General features: G+C 43.9%; 2 protein-coding genes across 3 annotated transcripts; both read left to right on the top strand.

The window, feature by feature from the left end:
• The first annotated feature begins 67 nt into the window (after positions 1 to 67).
• kctd14 (potassium channel tetramerization domain containing 14) lies at positions 68 to 4040 on the top strand. Of its 2 annotated transcripts, none has more exons than XM_056611316.1 (4): positions 68 to 397; positions 1518 to 1742; positions 2017 to 2151; positions 3080 to 4040. In XM_056611316.1, the coding sequence occupies exons 1-4, from the start codon at positions 344 to 346 to the stop codon at positions 3389 to 3391; spliced, it is 726 nt and encodes a 241-aa protein (XP_056467291.1). In that variant the 5' UTR covers positions 68 to 343; the 3' UTR covers positions 3392 to 4040. The 2 variants fall into 2 exon arrangements, with proteins under 2 accessions (XP_056467291.1, XP_056467292.1); XM_056611317.1 differs by having other exon boundaries at positions 68 to 411.
• Positions 4041 to 4424: 384 nt separating this feature from the next.
• On the top strand, positions 4425 to 7201 carry LOC130405967 (uncharacterized). The gene is made up of 3 exons (XM_056611314.1): positions 4425 to 4494; positions 5844 to 6327; positions 6743 to 7201. Exons 1-3 carry the CDS (start codon positions 4446 to 4448, stop codon positions 7107 to 7109), a joined length of 900 nt encoding a protein of 299 aa, XP_056467289.1. The 5' UTR covers positions 4425 to 4445; the 3' UTR covers positions 7110 to 7201.
• The last annotated feature ends 9789 nt before the right edge of the window (positions 7202 to 16990 follow it).

Genomic DNA, 16990 nt, shown 5'->3' with positions numbered 1-16990 from the left:
ATGAACTGCATGTCTTCATTGGCCTTTTGTAGAAGTGTTGACAGAGGGTTGCAACAATATCAACATCATAAATTTGAATTCTCCTTGAGCAGATGCACCCCTCTAAAATTGATAGCCCTTGTAAAGTCAAAAAAAATGCTGCCTCGCTTGTTGTGACCATAAGGTTAGCATCCAGTAATGGTATAACACGACATCCGAAGTTTAGGCTTAACGACTGAGGCAACTTCAGTGCCGGGAAGCGTCATTAACTAGACACGCCTCCGGAACTCACCTGTACTGTTGGCTACATGGCATCTGACATCAACCATATTGTTGCTGAGCGGATAGGTGCGGAGAGAGGAAAATGAGTTTGCCCGACCTAAAATCGCATGGGAAACCGGCAGCTCGTGCCATGACGGTAACTACTTGATGGTAGAAGTTTGTTCATATGTCCTCTTTCGTTGTTGGTGATAAATCGCAGCGAACTTTTGTAATTCCTGACGGGTTGCTATTGCGCGGGACCGGTTTTATCCAATATCGTCCCTTCGCAGACGGGATCTGTAACGATAGCTGTATTGTGTACTGCATGGGAAGTCTGTCCGTATTTTGCACAAACGTGGGGATTTATTTAAATGCGTGTACTGCAAAGTCTGGTCACTACATTTTGAGCCGGTCTCAGCTGTTCTGTTTCACACATTCAGCGATGAGGAAATGGTCGGAGCAGAATTTGGTAGGCCTATCAAGTTTTCCTCCCTGAAATCTAAATGTGAGTACGTGGTTGATTGATTGTACCTAAACATTAGTCATATATTCGTGCTATGACCGGACGCATTCACTGCGCTGCGTGCACATGTGGTAGGCTAGTCCTCAACCCCCAAAACCAACTCATTGCAATGTGAGAAGTACTCCTATAAAGCAATGCAATGCTTTAAGAACTTATTTCGACATTGCTGGCTTGCTGATGGCCAACTTGTGATCAGCGATACTGCGCTTATCTATTTAAACAAACCAGTAGGTCCAGGACGCCCTTCCTGGAGTGCTGTTGGTCTCATGCAACATCTGTCCATTGTTTACCAGATAGATCTAGTTTTCTTTCTTTACTAATGGGTTTAAAATATATAGCACCATATGATCCCATGTTGTAAAGGTGTCCCTTAAACCAAAGGTTTTAGTGCCGTTTGAAATGACCTGTTATTTATTTAAGAAACATTTGTCTTTTTTTTTTTTTCTCTATTTTTATTCAATTTGGGATAGCAGCACATTAGGGAAAGATAAGCCTCAACACACACACACACACACACACACACACACACACACATTATATATATATATATATATATATATATATATATATATATATATATATATATATATGATATATAGTTTAAAGTATTTGATCGGTTTTGATGTAGTCCTTTTGCGCATCCCTAAATATATTTGAAAATAGAATAGGTCGAGTTGATTCAACGTTTCCAAATGATGGGCATAATAATCCATTAGTCTGTAAATCTGTTTTTAATAACTTCCTCTGCTCCTAGTCCCCTGTGGTGCAACTCAACGTTGGTGGGCACCTGTTTTCTACCTTCCTGAGCACGCTGATGAGGCATCCCGACTCTCGGATGGCGGAGCTGTTCAGCGGCAAGCCGCCCAAGCTCCGTACGGACGCCGGGGGGCGCTATTTCATCGACCGGGACGGCACGCACTTCGGAGCCGTGCTCGACTACCTGCGGATGGACCGTGTACCCACAGAGAACATAAAGGAGGTTTGTAGCATGAGTGCAGTGGGGTGAGGGGAGTTTCACAGGAAGGAGCACCAGCACCCACATGCAGGCACTTGGTAGAACTATGTGGTGAAGTGAAGCCCACAAACTAGGACAATAAGAATGCATTTTGTCCTTAAAACTTACATTTTCTGTTGGATGTTAAGGTGTTTTAGCATCTATCCTACGTATGGTCTAGGAATGCGTTACGGCACAACACTAGCGCATTTTTCAACAAAGGTTTGTGTGTTGTGGTGGTTTTGGTACGAGTGTGCAGGTTCTCAGAGAAGCCCTCCACTATGACATCAAGCCTCTGGTGAAGCTGCTGTCGGAGGCACCGCAGAACTTCGGGGAGACAGTGGGGCGACAGCAGTTCCTCTCCAGAGTCCCTCACTACCTTGAGAACATCGAGGTGGGAGTTATGCCCAATAATGTATATTGCATACACAATAATGTACAGTTATACTCAATAGCATACTGTTTATACATGGTCATTAACAATTATATACGTGATATACGATAAAATACTGCTTGTATGCAATCATGTTCTTATACACAATAATATAGTAGTAGGCTGCTTGTTAAAATACTGGCTACAAAGCATAAAATGCAGTTATACATCATAAACGATAAACCAAGGCTGACTTTTTTTAATGGTGTCTAAACCCAGGCTGACATTGTGTTTCGATGAGGTCTAAACCCAGGCTGACATTGTGTTTCGATGAGGTCTAAACCCAGGCTGACATTGTGTTTAGATGAGGTCTAAACCCAGGCTGACATTGTGTTTCGATGAGGTCTAAACCCAGGCTGACATTGTGTTTAGATGAGGTCTAAACCCAGTCAAACGTTGTGTTGCGATGAGTTCCAAACCCAGTCTGACGTTGTATTGCGATGGGGTATAAACCCAGACTGACGGCGTGCTGTGATGGGGTCTAAACCCAGTCTGACGTAGTTGTGATGGGGTCCAAACCCATATGGTCGTTGTGCTGCGATGGGGTCTAAACCCAGGCTGACATTGTGTTTAGATGAGTTCCAAACCCAGTCTGACGGTGTGCTGCGATTGGGTCTAAACCCAGTCTAACGTTGTGCTGCGATGGGGTCCAAACCCATATGGTCGTTGTGCTGCGATGGGGTCTACACCCAGTCTAACGTTGTGCTGCGATGGGGTCTAAACCCAGTCTAACGTTGTGCTGCGATGGGGTCTAAACCCAGTCTAACGTTGTGCTGCGATGGGGTCTAAACCCAGTCTAACGTTGTGCTGCGATGGGGTCTAAACCCAGTCTAACGTTGTGCTGCGATGGGGTCCTAACCCGGACTGACGCTCTCCCGACGCCCTCCAGGTTCTGATCCGCATCGCGCGTGCCGAGGCGGTGGCCAGCCGTTGCTCGGGCATCCTCATCTGTGTCCTGCGGACGGAGGAGGACCTGGGTCTCCACGACAACGCCATGGGCAGCCTGGAGGCGGGGCGGGAGTCGGTGGTGACGTTCGGGCCGTGGAAGGCGACCCCGTCCGTCGCCGACCTGCTGGACTGTATCCGGATGGACGTGGAGCGCCGTGGATACCGCGTGGCCATCCAGCCCGAGCCGCCCGTCCGGGCCTTCCTGTCCCGGAGCTACGACTGCTTCTTCAAGGTCACCTTCACCTGGTGGTAGGACGCAGAGCGCTGCTCGAGACCGGGGGAACCAGCCCTGGTTTCTGAACAAAGCGCCGTCGTCTCCACCGACATCCTCGCTCACCATCAGCACCGTGCGACAAAGAACACCATCAACATCATCCTGCTCATCATCATCACCACGGCAACTCAGTCAGCACTGTGCGGACCAAACATCTCCATCAGCGTCCTCATCATCACTGGTGGGAACAAGCCAGTACCATCCCAATGAACAAAACATAATCACCCTTATCCCCGTCTTTATTGTCATGATCGTCGTCCTCATGTTAAACATGAGTTTACCATTTAATTCAATATAACCAATAAAAGGGTTTGTTTTGTATTGAATCGCAGGAATGTCTTGAAACAACTTTCAAGCCACTAAAGTACACCTATTTTCTGATGGGTTACTGTGTTGAGGTTACGAGAGGGGTGCACCCATTTTGGGTGAGTTGTGAAGGTCTTTCTGGTGAGAAGCCCGGTCTTATTGTGGTCCAACCTCAGCGGGGTAGCTAGAGAATCAGAAATCGAAATCATATTTCCACCGCTAAATGTTTCCTCTGTAACATTGCCCCTCCCTGGAGCCTCTTTCGCTGACAAACATCTTTAGTTTAATTTATGCATTGTCACATTTAACCCTTTCACCTCAAGCAGTGCAGTCAGCATTTTAAATAACAGAAGACATGAGAAAGGCTTCCCCACAACATGCCTACAACCTCCTCGAAAACTAAAAGCACAAATAATATTTGGACACTGACAAAAATGCATTTGCTCCCACACAGGAGTTGATTTCAGCTTCTTACATAGAATCTTTAAGAGGCGCAACTGTTCATTTTATTTCAAATGGCATCTCAATGTGGCCGAAGTGCTATCGATTTTTTGTGGTGGATGAAAGGTTTGAAACCCGTCGTCGAGGAAAGTTGCAAATCTCTTGACAGGAAATGAGACGTCCCCGACCACACACTTAACCATCCGGACCAGGGCACAAGAGACTCTACCGCTATGAGCAACAAACATCGACCAGCCACACAAACAGACAGAAGAGAGAACAAAGGATGCATGCATATCTCTTAGCAATACTCCTGCTTCATCACATTCTTACAGGTACTAACATTTTCAATTCTATAGGGTCACTAGGATATGTATTCATAGTTTATTCCCTCAACTGAGGTAGTTATCTGCCCGTGAAACTTTAATAATATATTTTTTATTAGGTTTTTATATAATTTCCTCTAGGTCCCTAATCCACACAGGGACTCTTTCATGCCTAAATAAGAGCATTTTAATTAACCATATAATTAACCATATTTTTTGTACATTTGTGCAAGATATAGAAATAGGCTACTTATTTTTTTAGTGGTAAATCTGCTGCTTTTTACATGCAGAATTTTGCCTATGCGAGAAATTAACCATGCCAGTAGAGGGGGGAGATTCTGTGGGAAAGGACGAAATATGGAGTCTACATTATTTACAGTGTAAAATATGATTTAGGTATTATTTGTGTAAAAATATATAGGCTATATATTTTTTCAAAACATGGCGTGTTCTGTCCTTTAATGCCTCAAAGCTAAATAAATCCAAGGACGGAACTTGAACGCTGTAGCAGATATTCAAGGGCTTTTTGAATATAAATAAATACATTTTGCATATAAAAGTTGCAGAAGCGCTGGGTCGCCATCAAAAAAGGAAGACGTTGAGGCGGAGCATGCGCATCAAGCCTGCGTGCTGTATACAAACGGAGAAAGCAGTTTTTAAACCTGGTAGTTTGAGCATAAAATACTTTTGGATGTACAGTTAGTAATTCGATTCACAAAGGGGATGAAAACCAATGAAACGCGAATCCTAACACGAAAACGGCGTTTTCTCTTCTTCAACGGACCTGGTTTCAAAAAAGTGCGTTTGTAGGCACCGCAGACAGGCGTGAAAACGGTGTGCCTTATATCCAAAACATAAATAAAATATAAGATTCCCCCCCACTGGTGGGTCTTTCTTTTCTTGATACAAATGTTAATTATAAACAGCATTTTACAGAGTAGGCCTAGTGTATTATAGGAAATGCTCAAAGGTAAAACAACCTAATTAAACACTGACTGGAGCTCTTTATGGGGAAAGAATCAACGGTGATTGTCCGTAGGCCTACTAAACGCCCTATCCATTGTATGGGTCTGTAAAATGCTAATCAAATCAAATCAATGCATTAAGCACATTTAATAAAGGTGAGGGAGTGGGGGGAGCTCTTAAGTTTTATTTAAGTTTTTGTTATAATGCACACTACGCCTCAAACTCGTGCGTGTTGCAGAAAATGCCCCACAGCGCCCCCCTGGGTTCATACTTTTTGATGGGTCGCAGAATTCGGTATAAGCCCGGATCCGTACGGACCGTACGGTCAGTCCGATCGTACAAGACTTCTTCGTTTTTACACAAAAATCGTTTTCGTGTGTCTACCTGCGCAGGTGTGATGGGCGTGAGCCAGACCCGAGTGTACGGCAACGTCGATGGCAACGTCACCCTACCCTGCGGCCACAGCAACACTCTCCCACAATGCTCCTGGACGTTCTGTGAGAGCAACTGCCAGCAGCATCATCTGCAGGTGAAAGACGGGGAGGTCCAGCAGGACACGCAGCGGTCCAATCGCACCTCGGTCGGCTCCAACTGCTCGCTCCGCCTCAGCCGCCTTCAGCCCGGAGACGCGGGGATGTACTTTTGCTATCCTAACGGCCGTGAACCCAAGGCTGTTGTGAACGTATACCTCTCCCTGCTCACCGTGTCCACCACCAGCCCACTGAGCCAGCTGAAGCCTGGCGGGAGGCTGGCCCTGAACTGCTTGCTTCACACCTACCACGACCCCTGGAACTGTCTCTCTCACAACAAAAACCGCTCCTTCCTCTTGAGCTGGGGGCTGGGCCACCATGGCTCCACCCAGCCAGACCACCCCAGGTAAGACCCCCCTCTCTCCCCGCTGAAGGTCTGCGCCTCTCAAGGAAGCCACACATGTTAAAGGAGAACCCGACACCAACCCCACTGGTAGATTGATTTGCGATGCAGAAAGAGGCCTCCCTCTTTAGGTCAACAAACCCTACTGCATGTATAATCTCTGATTGGCTGATAAGGATATCCGGTCACCTGCTTTGACCAAAGTGGACCAGGATAAAATGATTTGTAGAGGAATATGCCCTGGATGGATTGACCCGTTGAGGATCTTTCTTGTTCAGATATTTTTTTATCGAAGTTGATAGCTGCAGTAGAAAAGTAACGTAGTGCAGGTTGAAATAAAAAACCTGTAACTTTGATCTTGCGTCGTCTCCAAACACCTTCTGACATACGTTTCCACTATACCTCTGTTTTGCCACAGGTTTGAGGCCGCCCGCTGTAACGTCACCCTGTTTGTGACCCTGCCCGAGGAGGATGAGGGGGCGGGGCTTAACATGAGCTGGCGCTGTCAGGTGACCAGCCTTACAGAAAGCGAAGTGGTAGAGAGCTTCCTGGACGTGAAGGCCATCTTCTTCCTTCACAACCCCGCGCCGGACAGCACCAGGATGGAGGTGGGCGTTGGGCTGCAGGGAGCGGGGCACTGCGTGTGGGCGTGGGACCACCTGGTCCCTGCAGGCCGCATGGTGCTGTTCTGCATGGCTCAGCTAGCCGTGGTGGGCGCCGCGGTTCACCTCGGTTGTCGGCGGTACCGCGGGCGGTGCTCACCGCGGGTCCGCGCTGGCGTGTAGGTTTCTCTCTTTCTACGTGTCCTCTCTGAGAAGAACCTTCTGACACCATCAGGATTTACCGTGAGCTTTATTCATCCATCTAATGTAGGCTGATTATCTCTATCCATCCATCCATCCATCCATCCATCCATCCATCCATCCATCCATCCATCCATCCATCCATCCATCCATCCATCCATCCATCCATCCATCCATCCATCCATCCATCCATCCATCCATCCATCCATCCATCCATCCATCCATCCATCCATCCCTCTATCTCTCTATCTCTCTATCTCTCTATTGTCCATTTGTCTTCCAGGAACCAAGTGGGGGTTGATTAAGCATGTTGTAATTCTTATTCAAATTAAAAAAAGAATCGACCAGAGATTATCCTCAATCACGTTTGTTTATTGAATAAAATGTTGCACAACCTCCCTTCACAGTCATTTTCGGGGCAAGGAAAAACTCCCCAAAGATGGAATAAACCTTGGAAGAGGAATCCCTCCCTCGCTGGAGGAGTAGGCCTACCAGAACATCTTCAAATGGTAGTGCTTCTTATATATCAGATGCTCTATGTGAGCGGTGGTAAAAATAAAGAAATGTAATGCAAACATTTTAACAAGGCGGGTATACTGACGTTTTTATTCACATTATAAAATACCTCTTCCACCACAGCTTGGTAACAGACAGCGAGTCAGCTTGGGTATTTCAGGGTCCAAAAACGATGGGGAAGTTAAGCGATTCTAAATCCATTATTACCAGATGTTTTATGTTGTTGCAGTCATAGCAGTAGAGAAGCAGTTGCCGTGGTCGGCCTAGTACATTAGGATTGTCTTCAGCTATCGAATTGACAACCTGTTGAAACTGTCTTGTATTCTTACAACCTGTGGGCCGTTCACGTGAAGCCATCCCATTCATTGTCTGTTTCTTAATTGCCCAGCGAGCGGGAAACCTGACGAAGACACCAGGCGGTTACTGGAAACCAAAGATAAATAATGGTAGTGTGCTATTGATTGACTTGTCACATATCTCTAGGTTAAATGGTCTGGAGCAATGAGGAACGGATCAATCGGACTCAATGGGGGAGGATTCTGTGTATTCAGTCAAGTGTGTGTGTGTGTGTGTGTGTGTGTGTGTGTGCGTGCGTGTGTGTGTGTGTCCGTGTCTGTGTCTGTGTGAGTGTGTGTGTGTGCGTCGGTTTATGTGTGTTTGTGCCGCTCGTGCAGGATGCATCTCTTTGACCAAGGATAGCCTATAGGATGGAGTCTAGATGAAACCTTGTGGAAGACTCCGTCAAACCGCCTCATTAAATCTAACTGTTTTTCCAGAATGTGTCTTACGCTAATTGTTATATCACCGGCTTGATCCTGAATCCCGGAAGAATCATTAGAAACACACTTATATTCTCGGTGTGGGTGGGCCTGGCTTTCAGCAAGTCGTATAGTCGTCAAGTTATGTCGAAGCCAACACCAACACCAAAATACTTCATATGCCAATGCTAATATGTTCTACATGCAAAGATACATGCAGATCATTTCCTTATTCAATTTGAGTTTGGTGAGTGAGCATTGAACATTGATCCATGTCAGTGTTCTCACTTATAACCCATCAGTATCCCCCAGCCCCCGCATAATATAAAATAATTAACATTTTGAATGAATTAATAAATATTTACAGGTGAAGCTGTTAAACAGGGCATAACTGGTTGTAGAAAAAAAAAAGGAAGCCCCATTAAGTAGCTTTGGAGCATCTATGAAGCTTGTGCTAAATGCATATAGGCCTATAGGCTTTATAGGCTAATGGTTCAAGTCAATGGATCTTGAAATTGTAGCTATGATTCTGATTTGAAATAGTAGCAGTACTTAAAAAGTTCACTAGGTGGCAACCTTATATTACAAATCTCATAATAGGGCGAGGTTTTAATTAGTTCAATACCGCAGCTTTCTGCGGTATTATTGGTCAGATTAATGAGACGCGAATTGTCTGATGTAAAATCACGGGATCGAATGAATATATTATTTTCTTGTCTATTAGGGCTGATCCATCAACTCACGAATTTTAGAAAATAAAAACGGCCTGCAGGATGTGAAATCCTATAGGCCTACCTTATTATATATCATACTGATTACCTCTCTTACCCAAGTGCCTCTATTTTATTATTTGTTAAATATGAAAGCAGCGAGGTTACCTATCTCCTTGTCTTTTTTATTTGACTTCTTCTTATTTGATTTCTGCTGGTCTCTGAGACCAGAAGTTCAGAAATCTCACCAAAAATGCATAACGGAACTGCTCCCTTTCTACGCAAATTAACTAATTATGATTTGTTCACCTCGATTTTTTCACGGCATAACTCTGCCACAAAGATCAGATAGGAAAGGCCTATATATGCCTGTATATTTTCTGAAATTTGGAAGGGTCATTAAACGGATTCGAATAGAAACGATAATCAACGTTTTATCTGGTCAATAGGCTTTTTTCGACTGCAAAAAAAGCCTATTTCAGTCCATTGGGATATAGTCCTCAATTTAGCCAGAAGAAAGTGGTAAATCTAGGCCTGTCAAGAATAAATCCTATAGGCCTGTTTTCAACCATATATTTTTATTATAAAAATAATTCTTATTATTATTATTAATATTTCATTTATTATTATCATTATTGTGCTGTTGCTGCTGAATACAATTATAATGGTTGGAAAAAACCTGGAATAAGTCGTCTTAATTAAAAAAAATCGATGTTAGTTTATTTAATAGGCAGGCTAACTCAGAATTGTTGTCTTCCATCCTCACTTTGTTTCAAGTTCAGCGGATGATAAATATTCCTGTTGAAAAATTGATTGATTACTATGCAATCGCACACAGGCGATAGTAATTTTTTATGGCCGCAGCTCCTTGTCACTTTGATAAACGTCAATTTTATTGTTATTATTTATTTTCATAATAATAATAATAATAATTATTATTATTAATAATAATAATGACAATAATAATATTTTGTATTATTATTATATTAATTATTGTTATTACTAATATTGTATTGAAACATAGACTATCCTTATGACTTGAATTAGGCTGTTTTGTCACCTTGTAAAATCCTTAATTAGCCCATGTGTTAACATGGGCTATCCATTACTATATTAGTGTTATTTAATGTGATTTAAAAGTGACTTGAAGGAGAAACGAGACAATAATTTAGCTATACTTGCAATAGAGGGGTCTTGAACCCAATTAATTTTTAATAATTACAACCGCACAGTGCGATGGGAATTCCCCCCTCGGACCCTGCCCCTGACTCGCCAAACTGAGATGAGCGTATCGAATTAAAATATGCAGTGAGAAGCAAATAGGCGCACCGTGAGTGAGGTGGAGGCGAATGTATAGGCTGCAGTTCGTTATATATTCTACTGAATGAAAACTGTTTCCATTTATAGGCTAATTGAGCACGCTACCCTCGCTGCCGCCTAGAGACGTGTGCGCGGGTTCCAGGAGGTTGCGCGCGGCGCGGCCGCCTGTAAGCGCTGTGCAGGCGCAGGCCTACAGCCAACTTAATAGCACCATTTATGTCATTAGAGTGGAGAGGTAGAGTGAGGTACAACCACACCAAAGAATCCGTACAAGTCTCTCTTAGTTAAATGACAAACCGCCGTTTCACTCAATGAAATCCTCAAATCCTCTGTTCACAATATAAATATCCTTAAAGAGACTTCACAATACCAAACTATACCACCCACTTGGCTCCTATGGACGCGCTACAAGAACACGCACGCACATGCAATCTCTCTCCCTCTGTGTGTCTCCCTCTCTATACTCACTTTTTCTTTAACCCCCCTCTCTCTCTCTCTCTCTCTCTCTCTCTCTCTCTCTCTCTCTCTCTCTCTCTCTCTCTCTCTCTCTCATCTCTCTCTCTCTCTCTCTCTCTCTCTCTCTCTCTCACACACACACACACACACACACACACACACACACACACACACACACACACACACACACACACACACACACACACACACACACACACACACACACACACACACACACACACACACACACACACACACACACACACACACACACAGTCCTCAAACTGTTTTCCTTTCCGTTTTAAAGTTGTTCCATTTTAAATAGATCTTGCCCACACTGTCATTAATTAAGTCTATTGTAATAAAAAGTATTTAAATTGACCAAACCCCTACACGGATACTTAATGATAACGTCTTAATCGCTTTTGATTAATTAGCCTGCTAAATTACAAAAAACTGAACTGCTCCCAATAACTGTAAATCCTCGATGCGTGTTCCCACCGCAAAAGTTTATTTGTGAGATGACGCCATAAAATTGTCCAGTTTGGCTTAATGTACATTATGTGGCGTAACTCGATATGAGATTCTTGATGAATAATTCTTCAAATCAAAGGTTTTATTGAAAAACGTTATGTTTTGATATCTTCGACCTAAATGGACCAATTTGATCACTGACAGGTTGCATGCTTAATATTCCATTGACTATGCACTGGACTATTTCAGTATAAAGATGTCAGAATAAATAGCCTACCTGAAAAAGTATAACATTTAACTTAATCGAAATTCAAGCCTGAAAACGATAACAATTATGTATGGCCCTGCCCCCTTAATTGTTTAACATAATACAAAGCATGTAGAGAAATATAGAATACAATGGAAATGTTTCCTGCTGGTCAAAGTCATTTCCAGCTTTCGGCTTTCCCCATGAGCATATTCGATTTCTACATATAGGCTAAATAATTGTCATAAGGGGGGAGAAACTGAGCATTCAAACCTAGTCAGCTGAATGCCCATTTGGGAGCAGGGAAGTTTTTCATTCATTTTCCAGTGGTCGTTATACCACGGTTAAAAACACAATTAAATAGCTCTAGCCTATACAAACCAATTAATTGTAATTAATGAATACATTCAACATTGGTAATTTAAATGGACATTGATTAATGTGACACAATTTCAACACAAAGGTGCTCTTTGTACATTGAAGATCGTTCTAATGAAGGTCCTCAGCTCTCCGTAGATCCGGGGCGCTGACTACAGCCTCCTGCACGTTATGACTCAGTGATCCCTGAAACCCTGAAACGGAGGGATCTACGCGGAGTGCCATCTGACCAGATCACTCATATCAAGTGATCAATCGTCCCAAACTTTTTCTGGCGGCGCTGGCGGGCTAGCGGTGTGCGCATGTGCGAAGGTGTCCAAACTGACAATGCACGATAGATAGCGAGTCTGGATTGAGAAACACAAGAGAAAAGGACAGAGGAAAAAAGAAAAAGGAGGAAAAACATCCAAGAAAAATAATCAAACAAAACCCCACGCCGAAAGACGGGCACCATGAGGTCCAAAGGAAGGGCACGGAAACTTGCTACAAGTAGGTGCAACATTCCTTTATTTGCCTTTTCAGTCTGCCATCTTATACCTACAGCCTGTCCGTCTATACTTATCGCTGCGTCCGCATCCAGGAGTCCTTACAGTCACATAGTTCTCCACGCACTTCTATCTTGCATAGCCGTCGGTTAGATATTTGGCGTTTATGCTGTCAGTACCTTCCGGTTTCGCTCTTGTCGCGAAAATAGCCCGTACACCCCAGTCGTAGGGTATAACAAAACCTAAGTTAAAAGTTTAGCGAACGATGGGGCTGAACTTCACAGTTGTCCGCTCCGGCACCGGGATCCCCGTTGCATGTAGTGGGCGCTGCAGCGCAGCCTATAGTCTGCTGTCAGGGCAGGACTGTTGCGTGCAGACGCTGGGACATGGGCAACTTTCATTTGTTGGAGGAGCACTACAGAAAAAGATATAGAGAGACTCTTCTCAGATAAGAGGGACAAACTGCGACAAAACTACAATCTGCGTGGTGTAAATGTAAGCGGGCACCGGTGGTTATTGTCATTGTTTATAAAGGGTTCAATGGGATATGTAATGGATAGGTGCGTCGTGTTATGTGTAGGCTGCACCGGAGTGAACCGAATACCATGGTGTAGGTCATGTTGAAGGGTTTAATGATTTCAGATTGAATGGTAGCTTTCTGCAGTTTTCACTGTCGACTAAATAACCGTTTCACGTTTTTTATGTGCATGAACGTTTCAGGTGCAACATATGGACAAGATAGGGTTACTGAGTTGTTGGTTTATGCAAGGGTACTGTACATACCTCAAGGATGTTGCATTCTTTTGTACACATGTTAATCAAGGATTATTCGTTCATATAAAATATGTTAATGTTTAATTAACATGATTTTATCTATCGATTTCAAGAGGGCTTGTTTTTTAAATGATGGCTGTAGGCTACCATATCAAGGATTTATACAATAAAAATACATATACGTAAATAGTAAAAAGTCGATATGAGAGGATTAAAAACTAAAACTACTACTACGTAACAATATATTTCGAGACCAGTCTCTAAGTTTCTTTATTCATATTTTGCCTGGTCGACTTTTTTCCTCATCCTCCTTTGCTTCATAATGGTTATTTTAAACAAATTAAATAAATAATACGTAGGCCTATACGAATATGTATTTATAGGTATTTCACATTTATCCATAGCCATTGAATTTAAATGTTTAATAGGACATTGGTTTATAGTCCTTGGGCTTCATCCTTTTACAACTGGACCAGGATTTGTGATGAAAGAAAGGTAAAATCCTTTATGTCCGATAAAGGCTGAAATCTGTGCTTCATTAACCAGAACTGCTTTTTTATTGCTGCAATGAGTTCTTATGTTTGATTTCTATTTTATTTTAAGTTGGTCTCAATCGAAATCGTTTATATGAAACTCTAAACATTTATAGACTGGAATGTATTTCAACGAAAGCCATCTGAGGAGGGATTATGTGAAACAAGTTCAGTAATTCAGTCAAATTAATGATGCACACATTTGCGCAATACTTAAACTGCCCTTTTTAATTGACTGTAGGCCTAACATGGATAAATAAATAAAAACTGGAAGGATTTCTAAAAGACCAAATTATTAACTGATACTGGCCTTGTTATCACACATGTTCATGCGCGCCAGCACACATACACACACACACACACACACACACACACACAAACACACACACACACACACACACACACACACACACACACACACACACACACACACACACACACACACACACACACACACACACACACACACACACACACACACACACACACACACACACACGAACACACACACACACACACACACACACACACACACACACACACACACACACACACACACACACACACACACACACACACACACACACACACACACACACACACGCTCATAAACGCATACATGCACACGCAACACTTAACAAAACCTCATTTTGCGTGCGTATAACATTGAATATGTTTAGATTGGAAACAGCAAGGAGCAATAGTCCTTCCTATAACTTGAAACCTTTTATCCTAAGCTTTTGGAAATGAGGGGATACATTGGCGTTTAGTCGAGATGGAAGATGTAGAGACCCAATAAGTTTGCTGGAGAAAATGTTCAGAAATTCTCAGACGTATGGCACATCGGTCCTTAGAGGACTGGAGCCTTTTTGGCCCCGAGCCAGCTCTGCACAATGTCAACAGTGAATATTTAAATTCCCAGACCCCCTCATAAGAGGTCTGCTGGTAAATGTGTTCAGTGTGTGTCTCAGTGTCCAGAGAAATCGCGGCAAGTAGGCCTTCGTGCGCCGTGGAAAATATAGGTACGTTAAATGGGTGACGGTAGGGAAGGGGGTGGGGTGATGGAGAGGTGGTGAACGGAAAAGTGATTGATGACGACTGACTGATTTGTCCACATGCCCAAGTTGTGACGTGGCGCGCCACAGAAACTCCTGCTTCACTGAAACTTGTTCTCAATGGGTCCTTTAGTTCAGCCATGGCGGCACATTACAATAAGCATCCTCGAGGATTTTATATTGTAAATAATAACCTCGACGCGGCTACAGGGTACTTTGCTCGGGTGATGGCAAATGTTTTATTTTTAGGCCTTGAAATCAATTAATCGAACCGATTTGTTCGAAATGTTGTTCGAGCGATTGTGTGCCTGGCTGCCCTCTGCATGCGCGTGGAATCCCAGACCGCTTGGACGAAGTTGAGTGTCGTTTTTTTGTTGTTGATGTGCGTCAGAGCATCTCGATTCCAAGTCCGAGAAGTGCGTCCCCCTCATATTGTGCAATGGGCCATGCATTTTGCGTTTGTCCAGCGGAGCTCATTAAAACTGTTAATAGATCGGGCCATTTCAAAGGTGAGAGGGAGCGGGGAGGCGCATGGAAAGAAAGAGCCAATTATGTCGCCTTGTTGTCCCATAGAGGCGATCTAGGCTCGTTGCCTGTTGCAATAGTTAACTAGGCTATGGGAATTGCACCAAGCATTGGAAATGTGCATTTTTCTGTGAAACAAAAAATTAAATTAAAAACAAGTGCATACATATGCGGTACATTTGTGGACCGATATGTTCTCGTTTGGTTGTCGACAAATGTGCACATGTTTTCCAGACAAGGTGTAGATAAATACATACCACACAACTTAAACACAAATGTGCTCACATCAAGAGTACACATTCAAGTAGCTTCTTTTGCCGCTTTAGCTCATGTGCAGCCATCCTGTGTGCCCGAATGTGCCCGGCTGGATGTATTATTTGTGGTAATGTGTGTTGGGGTCTAGTTGTTGGGATGTGGCTGGGAGGGGTTGGTAGGTGCCTGGGAAGGGGGGGGGGCTGGTTTGACTGTGATTCAGGACCCCTCATCCATCAACGCCTCCATCTGTTTGACCTGTTGGCCACTTTCCTTTCCTCTGGTGAAAAAAGAAGGATTCTCTCTCTCTCTCTCTCTCTCTCTCTCTCTCTCTCTCTCTCTCTCTCTCTCTCTCTCTCTGTCTCTCTCTCTCTCTCTCTCTCTCTCTCTCTCTCTCTCTCTCTCCTCTCTCTCTCTCTCTCTCTCTCTCTCTCTATTTCTCCCCGCACTCTCTCTCTCTCTCTCTCTCTCTCTCTCTCTCTCTCTCTCTCTCTCTCTCTCTTAATTTCTCCCCGCGCTCTCTCCCTCTCTCCTTTCTCTTAACTACATCTATGTATTAATCTCAACGAACGCACTCCTCCCAGGGCGTCTTGACTCTAGTGAATCGTGCTGACCAGGAGAGCGCTGGTGATCAGGTTAGGGGGTTTGTAAATGGCAGTTGTCCCCCACTTGAAGGATGGCCCTGTAGCGCTCCCTCAGAGGCCCCCAGGGGCCCGGCTTTCCCCGAGGGCCTATACCTACCCACACACAAAGCCACACATTTCGGTTAACTCTATTTTCAGTCCCATTCTCTGGTCCAGGCCATTGTTTCTCCACGTGTAATTCCGTCCCCTGTGTCTTAATAAACAACAATAAACCCCAAAAACCACACAGTAGTCCTGAACGCCGCTGTCCCCCCCCCCCCCCCACACACACACACACATTATGTTTCCATATCAATAAAAGTGTTGTGTTAGGTTGTCATAGTGACATGCTGCACGGACAGGTCAATTTGTAGTGCAGCGTTTGATTGGTTTCAAGAATTTGTTGTTGTTGTTGTTGTTGTTGTTGTGTTTGTGAGTGTAGGTGTGCGTCTTAACGATGGTGTTTTGTTGATGTGTTTGTTTTGTGATGGGGGAGGGGGAAGGGGGCTCCTTAAGTTGCCCAAACCACAAAACAATGTGTTGCAACATGAGGGAGGTGTGTGTGTGTTTGTCTGTTTATAATTGTGTGTGTGTGTGTGTGTGTGTGTGTGTGTGTGTGTGTGTGTGTGTGTGGTGTGTGTGTGTGTGTGTGTGTTGTGTGTGTGTGCGTGTGTGCGTGTGTGTGTGTGTGTGTGTGGTGTGCGTGCGTGGGGGGGGGGTTATGCAGGTGTGGGGTTGTAATGATGGTGGGGGGGGG

This window comes from Gadus chalcogrammus, chromosome 16, assembly GCF_026213295.1.
Source record: "Gadus chalcogrammus isolate NIFS_2021 chromosome 16, NIFS_Gcha_1.0, whole genome shotgun sequence".
In the NCBI taxonomy this organism is placed as follows: domain Eukaryota; kingdom Metazoa; phylum Chordata; class Actinopteri; order Gadiformes; family Gadidae; genus Gadus; species Gadus chalcogrammus.
Note: the sequence above shows the minus strand (reverse complement) of the source record. Positions and strands in the feature narration are given on the sequence as shown.